The 16,648-nt window shown below is 40.8% G+C and overlaps 2 protein-coding genes across 9 annotated transcripts in view; one reads left to right on the forward strand and one right to left on the reverse strand.

The window, feature by feature from the left end:
- LOC143027610 (uncharacterized) overlaps positions 1 to 16,648 on the forward strand; it is a 327,317-nt gene that overhangs the window by 112,107 nt on the left and 198,562 nt on the right. For 7 of the 8 annotated variants that reach the window (XR_012966618.1, XR_012966619.1, XR_012966621.1 and 4 more), the window contains one exon: positions 6,014 to 6,061. The exons of the other annotated variant lie outside the window; for it this stretch is intronic. Coding sequence is in view for 2 of the 7 variants with exons in the window: in XM_076188969.1 (XP_076045084.1) it covers positions 6,014 to 6,061 (48 nt within the window). In the remaining 5 variants the exon portion in view is untranslated. The remainder of the gene's footprint in view (positions 1 to 6,013; positions 6,062 to 16,648) is intronic. 8 annotated transcript variants of the gene reach the window in all.
- Positions 1 to 16,648, reverse strand: part of LOC143027614 (uncharacterized) — a 146,371-nt gene that overhangs the window by 61,023 nt on the left and 68,700 nt on the right. The gene's annotated exons all lie outside the window — the stretch shown is intronic.

Genomic DNA, 16,648 nt, shown 5'->3' on the forward strand with positions numbered 1-16,648 from the left:
ACTGGGAGACCTTAATGCTAGGGTAGGAAATGATCCAATTGATGGAGTGGTTGGGAAATGTGGAGTTTGAGGAAAGAATCATAGTGGAGAGTTGATGGTGGAAATGTGTCTAGAAAGAGAGTTGATGATAGCAAATACAGTGTTTCAGAAGAGAGTCAAGCATAAGTACGCATAGGAGAGGGTGGTGGATGGAAGGGTGGTAGATAGAGCACTAATGGATTATGTAGTGGTAGATAGGATTATGATAGGAAGAGTTAAGGATGTACATGTGCTAAGGGTGGGGGAATATCAGATCATTTTTTGGTGGAAGGTAAGTTGAGAGTGGAGGATAGATGGAGAAAGAGGAAAAGGACCAAAGGTAGGGAGGTGCTTGGAGTGAACTCTTTAAATGAAAATGAAAAGGAGAAGGAGTACAAGAAGAAGCTGAGGGAGGAGTGGGAGGGAGTGAAGGATAGAGTAGAGCTAGGAGTGGAGGAGGAATGGAGATGGTTCAAGGAGGGAGTCACAAAGTGTGCAAAGATGGTGTGTGGAACAAGAAGGACAAGAGGAAATAGAAGGAAGGGTAGTGAATGGTAGGATGAGGAAACAAAGAAGGTTGTAGAAGAGGAGTCCTATGAGAGGTACAAAGAAAAGAAAAGAGAAGTGAAGCAAAAGGTAAAGGAGGCAAAGAGGAGAGCAGATGTGAAATGGAGTAATAGTATGACAGAAAATTTTGAAAGTAATAAAAAGATGTTTTGGAAAGAAATTAAGAGAGGAAGAGGAGGCGAATCAAGTAGAGAAGAAAAGGTAAAAGGTGCAGATAGAGAGATGATAATGGAAGAGTAGGCAGTAAGGGGAAGATGGGCAGAATATTTTAGGAAGTTGCTGCTAAATGTGAAGGAGGATAGGGAGGGAAAGATAGCTGCAGTGGGAAATGCTAAGAAAATGACTGTGATGAGTGAGGAAAATGGAGGAGAAATAAGGAAGGATGAAGTGAAGGCAGTTGTTAAGATGATGAAAGCAGGTAAGGCACCTGGTCTGGATGGATGCCATGCAGAATGTCTAAAAAAAGAAGGTACAGTGATGGTGGACTGGCTGGTGAGGTTATTTAATGTTTGCTGGAGAGAGGGTAGAGTGCTGGGGGACTGGAGTAGTGCCTGTATAGTTCCACTTTACAAGGGAAAAAGGGACAAGTGTGAGTGTAGTAGTTTCAGAGGGATTAGCTTGTTAAGTGTAGTTGGGAAGGCTTATGGGAGGATCTTGATTGAAAGGATTAGGAGAGGAACAGAGGGAGTAATTGGTGAGGAACAGTGTGGATTTAGGACAGGTAGAGGTTGTGTAGATCAGATTTTTGTGGTAAGACAGATATGTGAGAAAGCTATAAGAAAAGGGAAGGATGTTTTTTGGGCTTTTATGGATCTGGAAAAGGCTTACGATAGGGTAGACAGAAAGGCACTGTGGGAGGTTTTGCAGATATACGGGATAGGAGGAAAGCTTCTAGGAGCTGTCAAGAGTTTTTATGAGAGTAGTAGAGCTTGTGTCAGGATTGGAAATGGAGAGAGTGAGTGGTTCGAGGTAAAGGTGGGACTTTGTCAGGGATGCGTTATGTCGCCCTGGCTGTTCAACTTGTACATGGATGGGGTAGTGCGAGAGGTAAATGCAAGGGTGGTGGGTCAGGGTTTGGAGATGGTTAAAAAAAAATGGAGAAAAGTGGGAGGTGAGCCAGTTGTTGTTTGCATACGACACTCCAGTTGTGGCAGGATCGGAGGAGGGATAGAGGAAGTTGGTGACAGAGTTTGGGAGAGTGTGTGATAGAAGAAAGCTAAAGATAAATGTGGGTAAAAGGTGATGAGATGTTCAAGGGGTGAAAGTGGCAGCAGACTAGAAGTGAGCATTAAGGGAGAGTGACTGGAGGAAGTGGATAGTTTTAGATACTTGGGTGCAAATGTGGCAGGAAAAGGTGGAGTGGAGGTGGAGGTAGAATGTAGATTGAGAGAAGCGAGTAAATGCCTTGGTGGATTAAAAAGTGTAATGAGGAATAGACATTTGGGAATGGATGGTAAGAGGAGACTGTATGAAGGAGTGATTGTGCCAACAGCACTGTATGAGGCAGAAACATGGAACATAAGAGAGGAAGAGAGAAGGAGTTTGAATGTGTTTGAGATGAGGTGTCTGAGAAGTATGATGGGGGTTACTAGGCTAGATAGAGTGAGAAATGAGGAGGTGAGGAGGAGAACAGGGGTGGAAAGGGAGTTGGGAGATAGGGTTGATGAAAGAGTATTAGGATGGTCTGGACACATGGAAGGAAGGAATGAAGAAAGACTAGTAAAAGAGGTATGGAAGGCAGATGTGGAGGGAGTGAACATGAGGGGACGTCCTAGGATGAGGTGGATGGATGGGGTGAAGGGGGCTTTGGGGAAGAGGGGAATGTCTGTTGAGGAAGGACGGGAGAGGACAGAAGACAGGGGTGAATGGAGAATGTTTGTATATGGATGATGTTGTGATGTATACTCCACAGTAGTAGACATGCACTCCACTTCCACAAGACTATCTACTTCCTCCCTGCTGCATTGTAAGTTGCAGTGAAATCCCTCTCATCAATTGTACAATCTGATACCACAGTTGCTATTGATAATGATGTAGAATCAACCCTAAATAGGACATCATGAAGTGAATGCACTGTCACACAATGAAAGACACTTATGTCATTCATGGTTAAGGTAAAATTGAGGTTAAGTGGTTTTGTGGATACCAGCACCTCCACAGGAAACAAAACTCATGATGGTAGCTGGAAAGTCACCACACGCATTCATTCACAAGTGTATCATTCACCACTTACTATCACCAATGTTCTGTTTCATCCAACAAAAGCATATAGAGGTGTATATTTACCTAGTTGTATTATACAGGAAGGGGAGCTATGCTCATGGTGACCCATGTATTTACCTAGTTGTATTTACCTAGTTGTATTTTGCGGGAAGGGGAGCTATGCTCGTGTTGTCCCGCCTTTGTATCTTGCAGTGTCTAGTTTGTTTTTAAACTCATGAATGGTTTTTGCGCATACTATTTCATTGTCCAGTTTGTTCCAAGTGTCCAAAACTCTATGAGGAAAACTGTTTTTCTTCAGTTCTCTTCTATAGCTATGTTTTTTTATTTTCTTTCCATGTCCTCTTGTGTTTCTTTTGTCCCAGTTAAGTAAGTTCTCACTATCGAGTACCTCTGTGCCTTTCATGATTCTGTAGATGGTCAATAGGTCACCTCTCTCTCTTCTTTGCTCCAGTGTCGGTAACTCCAGTTTAGCCAATCTCTCTTCGTATGATAGGTTTGCAAGTGCAGGTGCCATTTTTGTAGCTGCTCTTTGGATTCTTTCTATTTTCTTTATATTCTTTTTGGTACTGGGGGACCACAATGTCGCTGCATACTCTAATCTAGGCCTTATCAATGTAACCAATATTTTTTTCATCATGTCTTCGTCCAAGTATGTAAACGCCACTTTTATTGATCTTAGCAAATTGTAAGTCTCCCCGACAATTTTGTTAATCTGTATATCATAGGACAGGTCGTTCGTGATAATTACTCCCAAATCTTTTTCGGATCCTACTTTCTTTACTTCTTTGGTTCCAATTGTATATTTTCCTGATATTCTGTTTTTGCTTTTTCCAAACTCCATTATGCTACACTTCTTAGTATTAAAGTCCACTTCCCATTTCTGACTCCAGTTCCATACCCTATTTAGGTCTTCTTGCAGTGCTTCACAGTCCTCATCAGTTTCTATTTTCCTTAGCAGTTTGGCGTCATCGGCAAAGAAGCTCATGTAGCAGTTCACGTCCTCATCCATGTCATTCATATAGATAGCAAACATTATTGGTGCCAGCACACTTTGTGCAGCTGGTGTCCACTAGAGTGTCACAGCCCTCACCATCCACACTCAACTGAATTATTGGAAGTGCCCATTAGTGATGAGTTGGAGAGAAGGCTGGCATTGGTCCTGTCTCTCCTGAATCATTTTCCATACAAGATATTGGGATATGCCCTCAAAGGCCAAAGTAGAAGCCACATATATCACACCCAACCTGTCAGACATCACTAGCATGGCTCAAGCATGATTCAGGATTTGGTTTATGTTAATGGATTCCATGCATGATTCAGTGCATAGGATGCTGCAAGCAGTATCTTGTAGGCCAACAACAAAAGCCCAAGCTAAGCCAATGTCAGGTATGCCTTCAAACAGTGCTCCTAGACAATATAATTTGGCCAGATAGACATCTACAAATGCAGAGGTAAGAGCTCCTTTAATCTTGTATACTAGCTAGTCATCACTGCTCAGTTGCTGGTAAACAGCAAATGCACTGCCAGCAAGTCTCAGTTCTACAATGTTCTCCATATTCAAGACATCCCTCAATTGGCAAATCAACTTGAGTTTGTCCAGCCACTCTAGCACATTGTGTGATGATCCATCGAATTCTGGAATCACCTGGACACCCACCACAGGGTCATTTGCACTAGTCACCTGAACACCAGTTTTCTTGTGGGTAGACATACCTAGATAGTTTACAATTTGGCATGGAAGTAGGAGGTTCTATAACTGATGCTGGGAAATAAAAGTAAGCAGTGCTAAAGAAATTTCTATATCCCTTGTCTTACAACCAAGTTACAGAGACCAATTTCTGGTAAACACTGCTAGCCGGCACTATCCTACACCACTCTACAATTGCCACTCAGCTAAACAGTACATATACCTTGGTAGTGTAGTGCATAACAGTGATGGATCATGTCAAGAAGTATTTCAAAAGACTGGCATTGTCCATGGTGTTATGGACACAGACAGAGCATATGGTATTGTTGATATCTATATAGGAGGACTAAGCTTTGTATCTTCAAATCAATTGTGTTTCCAGTCCTGCTGTACAGCTGTGAGACATGGGCACTGAATGCTGACTTAAAGAGGTGTCTCGATGTCTTTGGTACCAAATGCCTTCAGAGAATCATGGAATAACATTGGAATGATTTTATGTCAAACCAGAAACTGTACTGTGAGACTCGTCTAGGCCAGTTACAAGCATAATTCATAAACATCAATTTCAGCTAAATGGGCACATGATGTGTTTCCCTGATGTCGATCCCATTCACAGGGTTGTCCCCACAAGAGACAAATTTGAATTGGGGAGATGAAGAGGATGCCTACAGAATTCATAGTTGGGACTTTTGATTGAACCTGTAGAGAGTTGTTTGGAGAGGGAAGGGTGGGTGCATGGGAGTTTGCTCAGAGAGTCCTTGGGGACTGGAGACAGTTGGTAAGTGAAGCAGCATGACCCCTGGTATGTGCTCCTGATTGATGATGACAATGCTGATGATAATGGGTTAGCACATTGTTATGTCTGGGAAAGTTGCTTCTTGGTTATGTTGATGACATTTTCTGGTGGAGTGTTTACTGGAGTTTAATATGTTTAGGTTGGGAAGTTAGTATTTTTAGTGTATAGTATTCCTTGGTCTGATATTTTGTATTTAACCAAATTGGATTCTGTCTGCTCATTTTACCTGTTACTATGATTTGTTAACCACTTCAGTACATCTCAAATTCTCGCGTGCAGCATCAGCTGCCATATGTAATTTGCATCACACTACTTGCATTATAAAATATAAAGTCACTGCTGTATTACTCATTCTCTTTTACTCTGAGTAATAATAAACACAGAAAATGTGATCAAACCAGTTCACAGAATCTGGGGGTAACTCATGTACAACTACAAAAAATATATATAATCAAGACACCAATACTGGCATCCCCATGTACCCGCTCATCCCTCATGACACCTACATAGGCTTCATCGCACCAAAGTGGTTAATGAGTTAAAAAGTTGGAATTCAGTGGATGTAGTTTTGGGGGTCTGATATGGATGGTGGTATACAGATGTTTGTGATGTATTTTTTTATCTGTGTTTAATTTGTGCTTGTTTATGTTGTGCCTTTTCATGGTTGCATAATGAACTAGGGACATAGTATTGATTGATCTTACTTTTTCAATACAATGCAGCATGAATGGACTAGGAGATATTGAAGAATGCAGACAATTATACAAAAGGTCAGTGCTCTATTCATAATTTTTTTTCCAGATAACTGTCTTCTATATTCAGATACACATGATGCCAGATATTGTGCCATATACCTTGATTGAAGGATGTACATATACTCATAACCTGTCACTTGACAAAAATATTAGCAAGATTGTGGGAGAGACATATAAATATAAAAAATATTAAGGTAGCTTTTACATGAGCACATAAGAATGATGGAGACTGCAAGAGACCATAAAGCCTACACTAGACAGTTCCATGCCCATTCCCACTTATCATCCCCATCCATAACATAATCTAACCCTCTCTTAAAACAACCAATAGTTTCAGCACTCACTACATGGTTAATAAGTCTATTTCATTCATTGACCACTACTGGTAAACCAGTTCTTGCCTATTTCCTTCTTAAATCTAAATGTTCTCTATTTAAATCCATTACTACAAGTCCTGCCCTGCTGTCTTGATATGATCTTGTCTGCCTCACCCTTGTTAAAACCCTTAATTCCTTTGAACACCATTATTAGACCACTCTGCAATGTATGTCTTTCCAGAGAGTGTAAGTTAAGGTGCTGAAGCCTGTCTTTATAAGGTGAATTTCTGAGCCTGTAAATAATTTTTCTCTTCTGTGCTGATTTTAGTGGATTAATATCCATTCTATAGGATGGAGACCAAAACAATTACATTGTCAGGGATGGACCTAACTATCACCAGATCGAGTTTAATAATCATATAAGCACTTTTGTTTGTAATCATCCTAGCAATAAATCCTAATGCCTTATTCCTGGCAGTAATGCACTGATTCCTGGATTTAAGGTCAGGACCCACCTACGGTACATTCCCAAGTCTTTTTCACATTCTGTTTTCCCTAAAATGGTGTTATCTAAGCTTACCTGTTTCCTAGGTTATGAAAACCTGCATTTAACACACTGCACTTTGAGATATTGAAGTTCTTTTCCCATTTTTTCAACCATGTAAATCTATTAAGAAATCCCTGCAGAATCCTGGGGTCTTCCCTCGAACTAAGATAGCATCTTATTATAGTGTGATCTGCTAATTTACAACATTACTATTAATCCTATTGTCCAAGTCATATATTTAATGAATAGCAAGGCACCCAAAACTGACCCCTGGGGAACTCCACTAGTAACATTCCCCCATTTATATTTTACACCATTAATGGTGACATGCTTTTTTTTTTTTTTTTTTGTCATTAATCTATGCTCTAATTAAAATTTTCTTCCTATGCCATGGACTTTGACTTTATATAGTAGTCTCTGGTGGAACACCTCAAACCCTTTGCTTAAGTCAAGGTAAATAACATCCCAACTATCATTGTTACCTGCCTTGTGGACAATAGTGTAAAAGGATAAAAGATTAGTTGCACATGACCTACACTTCATGTGTTCAAATTATGCTTCTTGATGTGAGCCCTGATTTTATTAACTACTGATTTCAAGATTTTACCAATAACTAATGTCAAACTGATTGGTTTATATTTTGCATAAAATATTTATTACCCTTTTAAACAGGAATAGTGTTTGCCTATCTCCAGGAAATAGGCACAAAACCAGTGTCTACCAACATACTTCCCATTAACTGTTCACAGATTTCAAAATTACACTCTCAGAATTTTTTTTATTTATTTTACTAGATCTTCCTTGCTAATGCTGATGCTAGTTAGTCTACTTCCCTCACTCCCAATGAAGATTGGGTTGCAGCCAGGTACCACATCTATTCTCTCCATTGTAAATTTATCTATATACTATATGCCAAGAGCTTTTTCCTCCTTACAAGGGAGGTAGCCAAGTCAAAGGTATGTACCTACTCCCACCCATTCCACTACCCTCCACCACCCTTTACTCCCTCTCATCTTTGCTTCTCCTGGATGACAGGTCATCCCTGTATATGAACCACTACCCTCGATTAGAAGCAATGATAGCAAGACACAGTACATCCACAGTAAGGCCACTTCACTTAATTAGTGAACCCTCCTCTCTGTCCCCTCATGCAGAACAAGAGAAGATGGAGAGAAACTCCCTTTGGACTGCATTAAAATATCGTTCACACATAAGCACACTCTACCCCCCCTCCACCACCCATCCCTTGCATAACAGTATCATCTATACACAGCCACTCATCCCTATTGCCTACTTTCTCCCTTCCTTGCTTAACAGACATTCCCCTGTTTTTAAATGCCCCCTTTGCTCCATCCATTCATCTCATCCTTGGTCATCCCCTCAAGTTCACTCCCTCTACCTCTGCCTTCCACACTTCTTTTACTAATCTTTCTTTTCTCATTCTTTTCATGTGTCCTAACCATCTCAATACTCTTTCATCAGCCCTATCTGCCATTTCCTTTTCCACTCCTGCTCTCCTCCTCACCTCCTCGTTTATCACTCTATTCAACCTAGTAACCTCTACCATGATTCTCAGACATTTCTTCTCAAACACATTTAAACTTTTCCTCTCTACCTCCCGTAAATTCCATGTCTCTGCACCATACAATGCCATCAGCACAATCACTCCTTCATACAATCTCCTCTTTGCATCCATTCCCAGATGCTTATTTTTCATGACACTTTTTAATCCCCCAAAGGCATTTACTTGCTTCTCTCAATCTACATTCTGCCTCCACCTCCATTCCTCCCTTTAAAGATATCCACTTCCTCCAGTCTCTCCCCCTTAATACTCATTTCTAATTTGCTGCCATCCTCTCCCTTTGTACATTTCTTCACCTTACTTTTACCCACATTTATTTTCAGCTTCCTTCTTTTGCACACTTTCCTAAACTCTGTCACTACCTTAATCCCTCCTTGGATCCTGCTACAAGCACAGTATTGTCAGCAAACAACAACTGACTTATCTCCCATTTTTCTCTATTTTTTTTAACCATCTCCAATCCCCAGCCTATTACCCTTGTATTTACCTCTTACACCACCCTGTCCCTGCATAAATTGAAAAGCCAAGGCAACATAACACATCCCTGATGAAGTCCCACCTTTACCTCAAACTACTCACTCTCTCCATTTTAATTCTAACACAGGCTCTACTACCCTCGTAAAAACTCGTTACTGCTCTTAAAAGTTTTCCTCCTATCCCACATATCTGCAATACCTCTCACAGTGCCTTCCTGTCTACCCTGTCATAAGCCATTTCCAAATACATGAAGGCCCAAAAAAAGAAATCCTTACCTTTTCCTAAAGTTTTCTCACATATCCACCTTACCACAAAAATCTGATCCCCGCAACCCCTACATTTCCTAATATACAAAGGGAAAGAAAAAATAAATTATGAAAAAGATATTATAGACAAATGTAAGGATCAACCTAAACTCTTTTACAGATATATAAATGACAAATTAAAGGATAAACATAAAATTGCGTGAAGGAAATCAAGAATATGTAGATGACACAGAAATGGCTGAAGTTATGATCAGACATTTCAGGTCTGCTTTTACAATTGAGAGCTCACAAATTTAGGTTGATGGACAATGAGAAAGACCCCCTAAAATGAAAGAAATAAAGGTAACACAGAAAGAAATAAGAGACCAAATAAAAAACCTAGATGCTACAAAATTGCATGGACTGGATGGAATTTCAAATTGGATACTGAAAGAGTGTATAGACGAACTGACAGTCAAATTATACAAGATAATAGACTTTTCACTCAAAGAAGGAAAGGTACCACAAGATTGGAAAGATACAAACATAATACCAATATATAAAGGAGGAAACAAAGAAGATCCTACAAACTTCAGACCAGTATCCCTTACAAGTACTTTAGCAAAACTATGTGAAAAAGTTATCAGAAACAAATGGACCAAACACTTGGAAGAAAATAAAATAGTAAACCCTAAACAATTTGGCTTTAGAAGTGGAAGATCATGTACCACAAACTTAATATGCTTTTACTCAAGATTAATTGAGATAATACAAGAAAGAGATGGCTGGGCAGATTGCGCCTTCTTGGACTTGCAGAAGGCATTTGACAAAGTACCACATAAAAAATTAATAAGAAAATTTGAAATAATAGGAGGAATACAAGGTAAGCTACTGGAATGGATGAAGGATTTCTTAAGTGGGAGAAAAATGAGAGTGGTACTTAGAGACAAAAATTCAAACTGGGAAGATGTGAAGAGTGGCATCCCACAAGGCTCTGTATTGGCTCCTTTAATGTTTGCCATATATATAAATGATATGGATGAGGGAGTGAAGTGTTACATGAACTTCTTTGCTGATGATGCCAAATTACTCAAGAGAGTAAGCACAGAAGAAGATTGCAGATTGCTACAAGAAGACCTGGACAAAATATGGGAATGGAGTCAGAGGTGTGAAGTGAACTTTAACATTAAGAAATGTAGCATAATGGAATTTGGAAAAAGCAAAAATAGAATATCGGGTCAATATAAAATTGGAAACAAGGAAGTCAAAAAAGTTGATTCAGAAAGGGATCTGGGAGTGATTATCTCAAGTGACTTGACACCTGATAAACATGTCAATAAATTATTTTGAGAGACTTTCTTCAGGAATTTCCCCTTTAGGGCTACAGAGAGTAGGATTCCTAGTCATATCCCTGTCGCTTTTTTGTCACTACCCATTCCACTATAATCATTCCTCCCATTGTTAGACACTTTACGTGACACCCAACCAACCCACATGACACACCAGCTTTCATCATTTCTGATACTCTTTCTACCTCATATTTTCCTATATCTGTCATTTTCCCCATCACAGTCATTTTCCCAGATCTTCCCAGTACTAACATCCCTCCCTCCCTAACCTCCTCCACATTCAAAAACTCCCCATAGTACTCTACCCATCTTCCCCTTATTACCTTCGTTTCAATTAGCAACTGTTCACCTGGACTCTTTACCTTTTCCTTTCTAATTGACATACCATTCACTCTCTTCACTTCCTTCCAAAACATCTTTTTATTAAAAAAAATGTCAGACTCCTATCCCATACATCTGCTCTCCTCTTTGCCTCTCTCACCTTCATTTTGCTATTCCTCTCTTCTTGTAATTCTCAAATGCTTCCTTAGTTCTATCTTGCAACCAGTCTTCTACTATCATCTTCACCTCATCATCCCACTATTCACTATCCTTCCTTCTATTTTCTCCCATTCTCCTCATCACACTACACTGACATTTCTCCCAAGACTCTCTAAACACTCAATTTCTTTACAAAGCATAATTGTGAAGATACTGGATAGGTCAAATGAGGTCGATGTGATGACCAACACTTTGAATTATAGCCTTTATAAAGGCTAATGGAGAAAACTATTAATTGAGTAGACAGGGACTGCTATTCAGGGTCATTGTTGAAGCATAACATTAGTGATTCCAACCTTGAGAAAAAGTGTAGGAGAGAAAATACTGATTTTTCTCTTGATGTCAATCAGGATAAGAAACAAAAGGAGTAAGAATTCTTTTAAGTTTGTTTATATTACAATCTCATTAGAAATATTAGTCAGGATGATACTGAAGCCAAATTAAAAGAAAGTTATAGCAACTTACTTGAAATGATTGAGAATATCTTCCCATTGGTCTAAGTTTCATTTACTTGGTTGAAAACTTGAAAACAAAAGACAAACCTGGCTCAGAAAGCAAAAATTAATCACATGAAAAGGGAAAAATGAGACTTTGACAAGAGAGAGAATTAATCTTACTTAAAACTTAGTGCCACCCTCACCTCTTATACATCTCATAACCTTGCTTTCACCCACATTTACTTTCAACTTCCTCCTACCATATACATTCCCAAACTCCCTCACTAAATGTCATAGAACCTCCTCCAATCCAGCCACAAATGCAGTGTCATCATCAAACAACAACTGGTTCACTTCCCAGTCTCCTCCACTCTATCCCCAATCCTCTGCTCATCACCTTCACATTTAGCCTACCTCTCATAACACCCTATCCATAAACTCACTGAACACCTATGGTGACATAACACATCTGTGGTGCAGCCTCACCTTCACACCTCTCACCATTCCCAACCTTAATACAAGCTCTTCTATTCATAGAAAGGTTTTGACTGTCCTTAACAGCTTTCCCCCTATTCCATGTATATGTAATACTTTCCACAATGCCTTCCTAGCTATACTGTCATAAGCCTTTCCACAAAAAATTTATCCATGTACCCTCTACTTTTCCAAAACCCACACTATTCCTCACCAATTACTCCCTTTGTTCCTCTCCTAATTTTTTCAATTAACACCCTCCCATATGCCTTTCCAACTACACTCAGTAGACTGATCCCTCTAAAGCTGTTACATTCATATTTGTCCCCTTTTCCTTTGTAAAACAGAACTATACAAGCACTCCTCTCTTCTGGCTAACATCCCTCAATAAATGCAAAATGGGGTAGGAGTTTGACAAAAAAAAAATGAAAACAATAAAAAAAATTATAGAAGGAAATGAAGAGAGGATGGGGTGAGTCAGGTAGAGAGGAAAAGGTAAAGGGTGCAGACATACAGATGTTGCTGGAGTAGAAGATAGGCAGAGTGTCATGCCCTAAGCTCAGTTTTTGTGTGTTACATCGAACTCTAAAACAGAGTTTGAGTAATTCATACAATCCAGAGTCTCGGAGAAGAATCGCCCCTTTATAGATACATCCAACACGCCAGGATAAAGAAAGAAGATATACAAAATCACTGAAATATTTACTAACACAACTAGTGAGAATATCTCTTACTTACAAGTACCGACAATGCGCAGAGGTCGAGTGCGGAGGGAGCAGCGTGGGTGACCTCACCCCCTGATTTATACCCCAACCGCACAACACAAGTGCTATTGCCCAATGCCAACTTATCTTAATATACATTTCCTATCCCTATCCACCCAACTCCACACATCCATTACTTCCTTTATTTATGCATGGAGAGGGTTCACAATAATTCCCTAGCTTATACCTTAACCTACAAGACAATGAGGTAGAAAGGAGGGGGAGGCACTACTTCGCCTTCTTCTCGATTCACGCGCCCCTTGACCTCAGCTAGCGGGCGGCGTTGGCTTCGTATCACTCCGCCGCTTGCCTACGAGAGCTTTCGCGCGCGTTCCAGGTCAACGGCCTTAGCGGACAAGGAGTCATTGTTCATTCTCACACAAAGGGGTAGCATAACACAGTGTAATTATGCTCAAGGAATAAATATGTCACATCACGAGTATGAACCCAGTGTGACGTGACATACATCCCCCTTCACCAAAAAAAAATGTTCAAACGTGCGAAGCGAGGGTTGAACATTTTGTGTCTGGGCGTGATAGGGCATCAGCGATCATGTTACTCTTCCCTGAAATATGTTTAAGATTTAAATCGTGACCCTGGAGTGCTAGCGCCCACCGAGCCAACCTATCACTCTTAGTCTTCCCTTCTATAATGTACTTAAGAGGATTATGATCACTAAGGACTATTACCTTACCATCTAAAAACACCTGGAATTTCTTTAGCGCTAACACGAGGCTGAGGGCCTCCTTCTCAATTGTGGAATACCTAGTCTGATAATCCTTGAGGACTTGAGACATAAAAGAAATAGGTCGCATGGAACCATCCCTTTCCTGAGCCAACATGGCACCTACAGCCGCTTGGCTTGCATCGCATAAGATGAAAAAGGTCTTGCTGTAGTCAGGAGCCACCAAGACGGGACGACTTGAGAGAAGCCTCTTGCACTCATCAATAGCTGCATTTGCGCCTTCATTCCACCTGAAAGGGTTACAAGAGAGCATGCGGGTCAAGGGAGCGGTCACATCAGCGAGGTTTGGACAATACCTTCTATAGTAGTTCACCATACCCAAGAATCTTCGGATCCCCTTCTTCGTCTTTGGGACCTGGAACTCTGCAATGTCCTTCACCTTAGCTTCCACTGGTGAGATGCAATTCTGGCCAACTTGGTGGCCCAAGTACTCGATGGTACTCCTGCCAAAGGAGCTCTTTTTCAAATTTACGGTGAGATGGGCTTGGGCCAACCTGCCAAGCAACTCCTTTAGCCTGTGAAGGTGATCCTCCCAACTGTCAGAGAAAACTACGATGTCATCTGAGTAAGCCTTGACACCGGGTAACCCCTCAACTATCCAATTGACCAGGCGCTGGAAGGATGCTCCGCTATTCCTCATTCCAAAGGGGGTAACTTTATATTGAAAGTGCCCTTGTGGAGTAACAAATGCGGAGACCTCCGATGCTCTACTTGTAAGGGGGATTTGGTGATATCCCTTCATTAGATCCAGCTTGGACAGGAACCTAGCTGCTGCAACCTCCTCAATGAGGTCATCAATTCGTGGAAGGGGGTAGGGGTCTGCCTTGGTCACAGCATTCAGACAGCGGTAGTCAACACACAATCTCCACTCACCTCCGGGTTTCGGAACCAACACAGCAGGCGAAGCCCAGGGGCTCGTGCTTGGTTCCACCAACCCTTGTTCCATGAGCTGCCTGACTTCCTCCTCCATGATTCGCTTCTTCTGGGGCGACAGTCTATACGGGGCTTGCCTCGTGGGTTTCGCTCCATCTTCTAGGACGACGTCGTGGTGTATCGCCTGGGTAACGGTGGGGTATGGGGAAAACACATTGGCATTCTCGCGTAGCAGCGCTCTGACCTCTTCCCGCATTTCTCCCAGTAGTGAGGATACTTCGCCTTCTTCTCGATTCACGCGCCCCTTGACCTCAGCTAGCGGGCGGCGTTGGCTTCGTATCACTCCGCCGCTTGCCTACGAGAGCTTTCGCGCGCGTTCCAGGTCAACGGCCTTAGCGGACAAGGAGTCATTGTTCATTCTCACACAAAGGGGTAGCATAACACAGTGTAATTATGCTCAAGGAATAAATATGTCTCATCACGAGTATGAACCCAGTGTGACGTGACACAGAGTATTTCAGAGAATTGTTGAATGTGGAGGAGGTGAGGGAGGGAGTAATTGTGGGAGTGGGAGGAGTTTGGAAAATGACTGTGATGGAAGATGAAAATAAACAGAGCTATAGGAAAAAATGGGGTACAAAGAGTACTAAAAATCATGAGAGCTAGTAAGGTACCTCAATTGGATGGGTGTCATATGGAGTGTCTGACAAAGGGAGGAACAGTTATTGTGGCTACTGAGGTTCAATGTGTGCCTATGGGAGGGAAGTGTGCCAGTAGACTGGAGGAGTGCTTGTATAGTTCTGTTTTACAGTGTGACAAATGTGAATGTAGTGGTTTTAGAGGGATCAGTTTGTTGAGTGTAGTTTGAAAGGCATATGGGTGGTGTTAATTGAGAGGATTAAGTGAGGGACAATTGAAGAACAGTGTGGGTTTAGGAAAAGCAGAGGGTGTGTCGATCAACTTTTTGTTTTAGGTAAAGCACATTTGTGAGTTTTTTTTTTTCAAAAAGTAAGGGTGTTTTCAGGTCTTTATGGATTTAGAGAGGGCTTATCACAATATATATAAGAAAACATTGTTGGGAGATATTGTAGATATATTGAATAGAGGAACCTGTTAAGGGCAGTAAAAAACTTTTATATGAGTAGTAGAGCTTGTGTTAGCTTTGAGAATTGTGGCAGTATTGACCTAATTGTAGTATACAGGAAGGGAGCAACATTCATTAGGTCCTGTGTCCTAGTCTCCAATTTATCATACCCAGCCTCAAATTCATGTACAGTTCTGATTTGGTCTATATCCTTGATTTCCAGTTATCATACTTAGATTTGAATTAATGTCCTGTTCCAACTTGGTCGATATCATCTTTCAAGTTATACCAAGTCTTTATGCATCTATATGAAAAACTGTATTTCTTCACATCCTTTAGACATGTAATCATTCTTAATTGGTTCTCATGACCTCTTAAAGTCTTCCTATCCCTAATCATATCTCTTCTGTCAATGTAGTATATTCCCTTTAGCATCCTGAATGCTGTAATCATATTGTCTCTTTCTCTTTTGTAGATATTGTCCATTTCCAGTATTTTGCATTTTATGTTATTGAAATTAATTTTCCATTCACGCAAAAATATGTCTACACGTTTTTGCAATAGCTTAGTCCTTGTTTTCACTCTTCTCGTGATTTTTGCATCATCTACAAACATGGTATAGCTTGTTGTTCCCTGCATCATGTCATTGACATGATAAGAAACATTATTGGTGCAAGCACTGAACCTTGTGGAACTCCACTGGTTACTGCTCTCCATCCTTATATCTTATCTTTTACTGTTGTCCTTGCGTATCTTCCCTTTAAAAAAAATATTTCACCTATTCAAGCAGTTTTCCTCTTACTCCTCCAATATGCTCCAATTTCCACATGAGTCGACTGTGAGAATGAATGATGTGAAGCGAAGATGGGGCTGCACCAAGGTTGTGTGATGTCACCGTGACTGTTCATTGTGTACATGGATGGGGTTGTACAGGAACTGAATGCAAGGGTGATGGACAGAGAAATGTAGATGGCTGGAGAATGTGGAGGGAAGTGAGAGGTGAGTTAGCTGTTGTTTGCTGATGGCACTGCACTTGTGGCTGGGTCAGAAGCAGTTAGTGACAGTGATTAGAAAGGTATGTGATATGTGATATGTATGTGATGAGGAAGTTGAAAGTAAATGTGAGTATAAACAAGGTAACAAAATGCACAAAGGGTGAGGGTGGCAG

Source organism: Oratosquilla oratoria, chromosome 8, assembly GCF_046742065.1.
Source record: "Oratosquilla oratoria isolate Oo_2021 chromosome 8, ASM4674206v1, whole genome shotgun sequence".
Classification (NCBI taxonomy): Eukaryota; Metazoa; Arthropoda; class Malacostraca; order Stomatopoda; family Squillidae; genus Oratosquilla; species Oratosquilla oratoria.